At 35.1% G+C, this 11,040-nt stretch overlaps 1 protein-coding gene across 3 annotated transcripts; it reads left to right on the top strand.

The window, feature by feature from the left end:
- LOC132627173 (uncharacterized) lies at positions 1 to 11,033 on the top strand. 3 transcript variants are annotated; one of them, XM_060342356.1, is made up of 6 exons: positions 1 to 108; positions 3,890 to 4,778; positions 5,187 to 5,299; positions 5,431 to 5,605; positions 8,970 to 9,052; positions 10,732 to 11,033. In XM_060342356.1, the coding sequence occupies exons 2-6, from the start codon at positions 4,181 to 4,183 to the stop codon at positions 10,804 to 10,806; spliced, it is 1,044 nt and encodes a 347-aa protein (XP_060198339.1). In that variant the 5' UTR covers positions 1 to 108; positions 3,890 to 4,180; the 3' UTR covers positions 10,807 to 11,033. The 3 variants fall into 3 exon arrangements, 2 of the variants coding, with proteins under 2 accessions (XP_060198339.1, XP_060198338.1); XR_009577797.1 differs by lacking the exon at positions 1 to 108 and adding an exon at positions 8,102 to 8,622 and having other exon boundaries at positions 3,046 to 4,778; positions 10,732 to 10,775; XM_060342355.1 differs by lacking the exon at positions 1 to 108 and having other exon boundaries at positions 3,105 to 4,778.
- Positions 11,034 to 11,040: the final 7 nt, after the last annotated feature.

Here is an 11,040-nt window from a genome sequence, read left to right as displayed (position 1 = left end):
TAACAATTGACCGTGGAGGAGATCATATTTATCAACATTCACCATAGGGGGACCTTTTCCGACAATTTTTGTCTCCACTTATGTTGGAGACTGTGTGCCAGCCCTCGGGTATATCTATAAGTACTATTTTTCTAAATTGGAGCTACTTCATTATGCTAGAGAATTGGGGTATTTACAAGTTAAGGGCTTTATGTCACACCCCTACCAGGAGTATGATGGGCTCCGACCCGTAGGCCGGGAACCACCTGACTTATCCGTTACTTTGAATATTATAAACCATAACTCAAGAACACCTGCACGCAGAAAAGGCCCAAAATAGGAATATCCGCTCATTCAGCACATATGTACATATGCGGACCAACAAGATCACCACAACATAATGTATATCATAAAGCCGACAAGGCTAACAGTAAGGTACCAAGAGCTCACAATAAGGCCGACAAGGCCACTAATATATATATTATACAACATTATGAACCGGTGGAGCTATAAAACATCTAACTGTATACACACGTCTACGAGCCTCTACATGGAATACAAATGATCATAAGGACAACCAAGTAGACTGCAGCTCCGAAGAAAGTGGAGTGCTCCTGAGAATCCGCTAATATACTAGGAGATATGCCCCTCCAAAGTTGACTAAAAATTTGCCCAACATTTCTCAAATTTTCGTCAAACTTACTTTCTTCAATTTGCTTGATCTCGAAATCTTCCGAAACTCTCCATGCATGATATTTATCATTTATTATACTTGATAATGGTCATGTTCTTGTGTTTCAAAATAGTTTTTCCCGATTACGACTTACGAGATCGTAATTCATCCTTTACTTCATTGTTACATACTTCCCATGGCTTATACCTTCCAAAACATTATGGGACGTCTCCGATACTCCATTACTATGGTGATGTACGTGTCATGCTCATCCTCTGAAAGTGCGGGGTGTAACACTTTATTACCAAGATGCAAAAACTAAAGAATTCCATGTGATTAAGACTAACCTACATCTACTAGACCTAATAAAAGACTTAAAACATGAGGACACCTTTGAAGTATTTGTCCTTCATTCATTGGATGAAGCATTAATTAACAGTGAGGTTCTTACTAGTCCAGAAGTTAGTGATACTCAAACTGGGTCATTAAATGAGGGTGTTGGTGTTTTGTGATTCTTAACTTAGCTAAAGAGGGCGTTAGTGGGGCTGCTGAGGCTGCTGACCTAGCTGAAGAGAGTGTTGGTGGGGGTGGTGAGCCTGCTAACTTTTTCTGGAAAATGTGTTCTTGGAAAATAAGTGAGTTTTTACTTATTTTCTCATGTTCCGTTGGGTAGTGGAAAATAAGTAAATTTCGTACTTATTTTTTCATATTCGGTTGGTTGGTAGAAAACTTTTTTCAGAAAATACCCACTCAATCCCCACCAACTTACCCCAATCGCACCACCCCATACCACAACCCCCACACCCACCACCCTCAAACACACTTCATCTTCACCCACTCTACCCCACCCCACCACCCACCCCGCACCAAATTTAACCACGCAAACTTTCCATCTTTATAATTTTTTTATAAAGTTAAAATTAAATATGAAGTAGAAAATTCGGGAGGGTAGAGGGGGAGGGTGGGGTGGGGTGTCGTAGAAAACCCAAAAAAACTTTTCAAAAATTTAAAAATAAAAAATAAAAATTGGAAGGGGTGTGAGGTGGGAGGGGGGGGGGGGGGTCTTGGGGTGGGTAGTGTGAAAAATAAAAAAAAAATCACACTTTTTTTTAACAAACAAATAATATTTTTTGGAAAGGGGTGGGGGTGGTGTGGAAAACCCACAAAAAAAAAAAAAAAACTTAAAAGATTTTTTTTTTCGAGGGGGGGGGGGGGGGTCGTTGGGGTTGGTGATTGGTGAAATAACACTTGTGAACTTGTTTTTTCTAATTTGATTAGGGAGGTCATTTTCCCCATATTTAAGGAATTTATTTTCCTAAAGAAAATGTTTTTCAAAAATTTTGAGGAAAGAAAATCAAAAAACATACTGAACACACCCTAAGATAGTACTGTTTATCTTACTTTGACCCTTAGAGAATGAGAGTATCAGCTTTGATATAACATTCTTTTGATAACGTTTTGTTGATCGAATTGTGTCATATAAGTTGTAATTGCCCTTATTAAATTTCAAAACAAAAACATAAGGTCACATACCTTATACTCCCTCTGGTTCAATTTATGTAAACCCTTTAATATTTGAGGAGTCTACGAGGTGGTTCTTTGATCACACTTTTCTTGACTTATAGTACTTTTAATGTAATTTCTAAATATATAAATTTTAATTTTTACAAACATGAAAAATCTATGTCAAAATTTAAGGTCAAAGTTATGAAGTTTGATCCTCGTATTCCGAAAAGGTTCACATAAATTGAAATGGAGGGAGTATTAAATATTATTTTATTAAGATTAATTTAATTTTTAAAATTAAATCGTGAATCGACGTTTTCTCTGACAAACTCATTTTTTCAACTATTATGTAAACCCTTTAATATTTGGGGAGTCTACTATTGCATTTACAACAATTAACTATTAAGTAAATTAACGTATTATGCTCAATGCTCAATTAAATAATTTAACATATGAATTTACAATCTTATGAATTTGATTTGATTAATAATTAATCAGAGTGTTTGTTTCAAAAGAAAAAAAAACTTCATTTGGACTAACAAATTTTCTTCATTAAAATAATATTTGAACCTTTATTTATTTTAAGAGTTTTCTTATTCATTTTATACTAGTGTAATAAGAAATAAAATTGGTACTTCTTTCTTTTATCACTCACGAGTCATGTGACATGAAAGTCTATTTCACGGTTTTGAATGAGAAAAATAAGTGAGGAATTATCTTTTTCGATTTTAACTTATCCACTCCAATTGTTGTTTTTCTTTCTGTAACTTAAAAAGTAACTACTTCAGTTTCGGCTTTTCAAATTTGCGATATTCCTTTTTATTTTTCACCAAACAATAACATCTTCATCTAGAAATCCTAGCTATTTTTTTATTTTATTTTTTGATAATACAAAATAGCACATCAGGCTCCAAACCTTTATACCCTTTTATTTCTAATCCCAAGACTTTTATACCTTACCTAAGGAGCTAGAAAATGATCACTTTCCCTTTTGTTAAATTATATATTCACAAGGTTGAATAATAGCACATTAATACGCACTACTCGTTATTAAACTGGTCTGAAAATTCAATTATTATCTCACCACGCTAGCTAATTAATTTCAGATTCTTTCCATTTTCACCAAAATATTGAAGGTTACACGCTCCAAAAAGTAGTTAAATCCAGTAAATATTAATTGAAAACTCATTTTATTTCGATTTCGATGACTCTAAATTCTCTTAATCCACCTGGAGTATTACAATCATTGTTTTTAAGATTATAAAAATTTATTTATGTTATGCTTTGTAACTTTAAAATATTACTCCCTTCATAGCTTATTTAAACTTACTGCCATTTTGAACTTGTAGTATCATATAACTATGACAATTTATTTATTTGTAAGTTACGCACTTCTATGTAACTTTGATAACATTATTCCATAGCTGGTTTAACATAGTAACTATTTTTACAAAAGATATATAGTATTTCTCAATTAGACAATGGATACTATCCCATTAATTTATTTCCTTTTTAGTGTTCCACTAGTCAAAGTACTTTACGTAAGTTAAAAGTTTATATGGAAAGTTTCTATAAATGGGAGATAAATTCAATATTCTGTCTATAATATTACATTCACCACATACGGAGCGTGAAAATTTTCCCTCTTTCTTGATTTCTTTTATACCAATGTTTCCTTCTTTCTTGATTCATAAAACTAAGATTAGTATTTTTTTTGCCTCTGTTGTACAGATATTTGAAAATGAAGCAGTGATTAGTTGTTGTATGTTGTTATCTAGTGAAACAAGATTAGGTGCATTTTGTCTTTCAATAGTTTGGCTTGTTTGTTTGTTGGAAATTGAGTTTGATTATAAGCGGAAGAAGTGGAGTCAACATTTAAAGCTTATGCGTTTGAGATTCTAGTTCTTTTAAAGTTATTGAGTTCAAAACTAATAATACCTACGTAGAAAACTATAGGGTTTAGACCAAAGCTGTTGGGTCGTCTGAATACTCAAGCTATACATTGGCTCCACTCCTGATAATATGGAGAAAGTTGGAAAGCAAGAACTGGCTCTAAAGAAAAAGAGGGAAAGATGTGCTTTTGTGGATCAAGATTATATAAAAGAGGGTGGAGTTGCCTATGATGGGGATAATAGTTCTAGTTCTAGCGATGATGAACCTGACACGCATTATATGACTTTCTTGGCTAATGCTAAGCCAGATGGAAAATCATTTGTTGTTAAAGCTAGTGATCAGAATGGTTTGCCCGTGTTCCTTAAGTATGAGAAAGAGGATGGATTTGATGATGAGCGCCAATATGATAGGGAGTTGGAGATTCGTGGAGTTGAGAAGAATCAGGATAATGTTAGGGAAAATTACAAATTGGGGAGTTCCAAAACTCTGAAGACTAATGCGAGAAAGAATAGGAGTGCCTCCATTGTTGAGAAGCAGAAGACGAAAGATGGGATTTTGAGTAAGAAACGAGGGAAGGAGGATAGGGATTTAGATAAAAGGAAGCAAAGAGTTGATGTGAAGAAGGAGAAGAAGACTCAGAATGGTAGCAAATTCATGGACGCGGAAGTAAGAATAGAACCTAAAGAAGATTCTGATGGAAGAGTAGAACCTAAAGAAGATTCTGATGGTAAGAGTTATTTGTTGAGTTAATGGTCTAAAATACACCTGAATTATTACTTTTTCACGAGTTTCTCATCCTAAATATCAATACACCCCAACTATCCGGTGTTCCCTTTTCCTACATGAACTATCACCATCAATGTAGTTGAGTAGATGGTGATAGTTCAGGTTGGAATAGGGAACAACTGATAGTTGGCCTAGTCAGCTTCGAGGTGTGTTTTAATACATAGATGGTGGTTGTTCAGGTAGGAAAAGAGAACAACTGATAGTTGGGGTGTGAAACTCACGAAAAAGTAATAGTTTAGGTGTGTTTTTTTACCATTATCTCTTATTTGTTTCTTGCATAAAAACCTTGTGTATGAAGACTGTTATCTCAAATCTTATCTTGGACATAATTGCCATTTGGTTTATGAAGGTCTTGAGGAGGCGAGTCCCCAAAGCGAAGTAGAAATCCTTGAGAATGTAGATGCAGGGGGCAGGGGCAGTAGCTCTAACCCCTTTGTACCTTCAGTGAAACACTCCGAGAATGTATGATTTCAATTCTTCTGCTACTTTCACTAGTCTTTTTGGACCCTCTTCTTCCTTTATTTATGTTATCTCTTAGTTTGGTTCTTCATGATAATTCTTGTAACCATTGGCTGCTAATTTTGTGTATCAAGCTGGAGGATGCGACAATTATAGATTCTGGGTACAGGAAGGAGGTTCTGATTTTATTGATGAGGCCCTACGATGACGAGGAGTACAAGAAGCTTTGGAAAGACATTAAGATGCAAATACCATCTAGCGATAGTGAAACAAATACACGTGGAAAATCCCTTCTAGCACTCCATAAAGGTAGGTTAACAGCCTACAGTTTGATTTCCAGCATAGTGACATCTCTTTGCATTTTGAATGCTTCTCTTGTGTGTGTTTTGAATTTGTCTCAGGCCATGCCTTGGTTTCAAATTTATGTTGTCACTTTTAAGATAGTATCCAATTCCATAGAATTCCTGCTCTCTCATTTAGACAATTTAAGAATAGTTTCTTGTCTTGTTCTTACACCAAAAATTGAACTGAACTTGATATCAAATCTTTACTGATCTGATTGAGAAAAAGTTGACTTCTTTTCAATCTCATTTTCGTGTAGCTCGTAGTACAGTATGTTCTTTTGTTTTCTCTACACTTTTATCTCCATCTCACTTTAATCATTTTACTTCCACTAGGTGTGGAAGAGTAGAGTGTTTTATAGTCAATTAAAAAGGGAAACATTCAGATCTTTCTTTTTAGAAGTTTCCTTAGATCAATGTTCCCCTTTTTAATTGACTAAAATTTTTATATGAATAAGGCATGAATGTAACTTTTGATACAGTATAATATTTACTCTCAGAAAAGTGTCAGTGGAAACAATAGTCATGTAAGGCAAATGACCTCATCAAAAATAAAAAGTCATGTAAGGCAAGGGGGCAGGTGCGACTCCAAGAAAGGAAGTAAGAAAACATTTCTAGGAAGGAAATATCTGCTTTCGAAGTCTGAAAGCCACACCAAGAGACAACAGACTTAATTTGCCAAATATGCTGAAGGTCATCAACTCATCAATAATCAAAATCGTGTCTCTTTCGAATTAAGATATGAAAGCATGTATTGGAAACTCTAAAGTTGCCTTCTACTCTATGACCGGAAGAACACACTTTACAGAAAGGAGATATTTTGAACTTTAGGTGGATATAGCCCCGCGAATGGCAGCCCTAGTGCAAAACTGCAGAAATTGTGAGAAAGCAACTGTAGCATGGGATAATCTGATAAGGATGACGATTCAAGGCACTGTAGTTGCACAAGTTTTTCACTCTGCAAGTTTTTCTTTTCTATTCACTGTGCAGGTTCAAATATCAAAATTAGCATGCATTTACAAGAAAAGAGAGACTTGAACTTTGGTATAGCCTAGTAGGTGACGTTCCTAGTGTATGAAGTACGGAACTTGTGAAGGAATCAACTGTACTATGGAATAATCCGACAAGGACCACAAGTTAGGGCAGTATTGTAAATCTTCATTGTGCAAGTTCAAATTTCATAATTAGCATACTTAACCAACTGAGATGATAAAAAAAAATCTTCTAAATTGTTGTCCAGGATCTAGGAAAATAACGATTCCACCTCAATCCCGAGCTAATCGGTTGACTATATGTATCCTGACTATCCACGCTTCATTTGGACATGATACGTTCCAATAGTCAATAACTTGGGATTTGTTAACAGTGGAGGTTCTCTCCATTTTTTTTTTTTTTAAAACTAGTAAAAGTAGATTCTCTTCATTTTTTCCGACGTACAAATCTCTAAACAGATTAAAAAGACTCCTTGTAAACACTGGTTTTGATATAAGTGTACCAACATGACTAAACTTTAAATCTTAATCTCCGCAAGTTGGAATTGCCTACATGGATCTTTTACATCCATTGTGTTCTATTTTTTGCTAAATTTGCATGGATTCTAAGAGTCTATAGGTTCTTTGAGATAATTCCCTTTCGTATGATTTTAAGCCTACTTCATCTGAGCACCTTTTAATCATCATGGTGTCACACCTACCGACTGTTGCATCTGGAGGAGGTAGGATATATGATAATGCCATCTTAAGTGACATGCTCACCCCTTATCCTCTTGATGCTTGTACCTACTTTTTAATGTGATCATTTCTCGTCTTATCTAATCTTTTATTACCGTACATCCATCTTAACATATCCACTTCTGCAACACTCATCTCGTGGAAATTTTGGACTTTAGAGGTCCAATGTGCACTCTTATCATCATTGTCTTACAACTATTGAGTAAAATTTGCTTCACTTTGGTAGGTATCTTTCTATTGCATAATATTCCTGTATTCCTCGATTTTGATCATCCTATTTTAATTTCATTCATCAATGATGCTGTTGCATGAGCCTGAGCTGCCCAAAAGGCATGGTGAACTGATGAGCACAACCATCATAAAAGTTAGGAATCGATGAACTTAACAGTTTCTTGGATTATTAAACCGGTAAAAGTTTCACTCATGGATAGAGACATATGGAAATGAGAAGGCAGAAGCATGCTTCACATTGAAATCATTCTGTAATAGGTTAGTGTAAAGGGAGAATTGGAATTTTCTCACTCCTCAATTTGGCTGTCTAGGAACCAAGATAAGTGTGCCTTTCTGTTTGGACAGTTGCGTAGGAACTATGCTGAGAACTTGAAAAACAAAGGAAAATTCACATTAGCTGGTCTTTTATGCGAAATAGGGCTGTGAACACATCAGTCATTTGATACTTCACTACCTAATTAGGTAAAGATTGTGATGCATCTGGTGGAATATGTTTGGTGCAGAATCAGTGATCGTTAGGAATTATTTGAGATTTGTTACTACAGTGGACTTCTGGAGGAAGAGGAGGAGACTGGGACATGGAAAATAGCTCATTTGACGGTGATGCATGCCATATAAAAAACAAAAAGGCTTTTAAGGGAGTTGAGAACTCTTTTCAGGAGAGTGCAGCATCTTTATTATTATCTGTACACTTTTGGAGAGCACGTGATATTTTAGTGAGTAGTGATGACAGGATGCTATTTGAAGGAAATAATGTTTTCTGTAAGATTCTCTATTATTTGTAAACAACTTTTATGTGAGAATTTATCTTACTATGTTAATAAATTATAATCCTCACTATAAAGGTGGGGAGTCTACTTGAGAAGGTAAGAAACAGGGATAGAGACATGACTTGTTTGGAAATCCTATTGATCAAGGAAGGCAATGAAAAATCAATTAAGAGTTTTCCACAATTGAGAGCTGTGAATGCAGCAGGATTGCAAAACTGACATGCATATTTAGGGTTTGCTTCTATGTAATTCAGGTGATTTTCATAGAATTTTAGAATAGTTTTAAGCTTTTGTAAGCTGCTTTGTTTACCATTTGTGTTATGTTACAAGCCTTTTCAATTTAAATTGAAGTATTTTGTGAAGTTTAGAGGTCTTTCAGAAAACTAGAATAGTTTATGTTATAGAAGAGAAAAAATCACCATTTGATTGCTTGTCTACTTGAATTTCTTGGGAATATCAAACCGTCTAGTTGCTACTCCCATATTGGCTATTGATATTCTTATTTCTGCTATTTGCTGTGACACTTTGTATCCCAAGTCAGAGATGTGATTCACCATATCAACAGCAAATTTCTAATACATTTTCATTGCAAAAAATGCAGGTGTCAATCGGGAAATCAAAAGGACCAATCATGACAAAGATAAAAAGTTGAATATCATGCGCGGATTTTTCTTTTGGTTAGAGGTGAGGGCTAACGCTTCTTGCATGTCCTTGGTAAAGAATAGTAACTGTTTTGCTTTCTCTCCCTCCTTTTCATCTGTATTTTGTCCTTGTTTCATCTCGTTGTTGCAATCTTACAGGAAAACTGATCTATTTAAATATCTGAATTGAAATATATTCAACATGTAGTTTTTCCCTTAGCATGGGAAGTGTCTATGAGTGTGGAAAAGCAGCAAATTTGAGCAGTCATACAACAACTAATACTACATGTCAATCCTAAACTAGCTGGGGGTTAGCTATATGAATCCTCACAATACTGTTTGATTTTGATAATTTATATATATGTTTGCCAATAAGTAGTTAAAATATGCTAACGAGCCAAAAAAGAATTATGAAGCTAAGAAACTGTTAGATGGATAGGATGTGCTTGGCAATCAGTCGTGATGATTCATATGAGAATCATCTGTAAGGATATCCTTTTAACAGCAAATTTTGTGGTAAGCCAAAGCAAGGGCCTTCCTCATCACAGGGGCAGTTAAAACAAGCGATCGTCTGCTTAAAATCTTCGATACACCAACACTTAATTTTCTTTCTTTGAGAAATAAATTAGTTTAAGGAAACTTTGTCTTATCTAGAATGCAATTTATTGCAGCTTCCTACTTGTTTAATATGTCAGAGAGTGGGTATGGTAGGTGGTTAATATGTCAAGAATATGAACAAAAATCCATACCTTGTAAATGTTAAAAAAAAATTCAGTCCCTCTAATTTTGCAAATAAGAGATTTCTAGGCTCTAATTACTTGTTTCATTTTTAAAGTTTCTTGTAAACATTAACTCGTCTAGATTATGATACTACTACAGTTTTAGTGAATGTTACTTTCTCATGGGATGTTACATAGGAAAAGAGAGTTGTCTATGTATTTCTGAGCAAAAGTCCAAGCTCATGATCCAAGTGCCGCATAAGTTGCATATAAGGTTCAATTCATTGTTCTATGTTGCATCATGAACGGAAAAAAAAAAATGATGAAAAATGAGGGTCATTGATGCTGGAAAAAGAGAGATCAGCTTCAAGGACCAAGATAGTATAGTACTTAAATGATCAGCATCCAGAAAGGAGAGAGCCCTTACAAGTCCACAATTTACCTACAAATATATTGACGTCAATGAATGTTCCGTTCTTTTCTGTGTTTAACGTGCTCCTTGCAGTGACCATGCATGTGAATCTCCTCTCATTCATTCCATAATGGAAACCACAGTATAAAGTACCCTTTTCCCACCACTCCACTTGTCTATCTCCAGATTCCTTAAATCCATGGTTGCTATTGTCCTATCAGCCATTTGCCTCTAAATTTGAAAGTGCTGCATTTTGACCTCAAAAAAACATGAAACGCTACTTGGCTTGCTCAAATTTACTTTTCTGACTCCAAATTTTCAAGGATCAGCTAGGATGACAGATCTAAACTCTATGTCCATGTATCTCCTTGCCAAAGTCCTGATGTATATATGAGGTTTGAGCCAATAAGAGTTTGGTCGTTACAATGATTGACCAAACCAAACAAGAACAAGGACCAAGGATTATTACGGCCTTTCATCTCAAATAAAAGCATGAAATTTTCGCATTCACTATTATCTTTTTACTTTATTGCTTGTTCTGCAGAAGCTAGTGGCTTATACTAAAAGTACATTTTTTTTCGATAACTCCAGCATCTAACTCGGGAAGATGCATTCATGCCTTGGGAAGATGCCGAATGTCTTCAGACTATGCCTGGATCTTCCTAGAAGTTGTTGTTACTTTTTCCCATTCACCAGTATCAATGTGTCTCATAAAACAAGCAATAGAAGAAAACCAACAACAAGAACTACGGCATCAGTTCGCAACAAGTTGGGGTCGGCCATATATGAATCCTAGCTGACCGTGTTTCCTTATTTAGGCTCAACTCATGTCATCATTATACCAATAGATGAAGAAACCCAAAGGTTAATATTTCAATTACTTGTCTATTAACATTTTTG

This window comes from Lycium barbarum, chromosome 2 (assembly GCF_019175385.1).
Source record: "Lycium barbarum isolate Lr01 chromosome 2, ASM1917538v2, whole genome shotgun sequence".
Taxonomy (NCBI): Eukaryota; Viridiplantae; Streptophyta; class Magnoliopsida; order Solanales; family Solanaceae; genus Lycium; species Lycium barbarum.
Note: the sequence above shows the minus strand (reverse complement) of the source record. Positions and strands in the feature narration are given on the sequence as shown.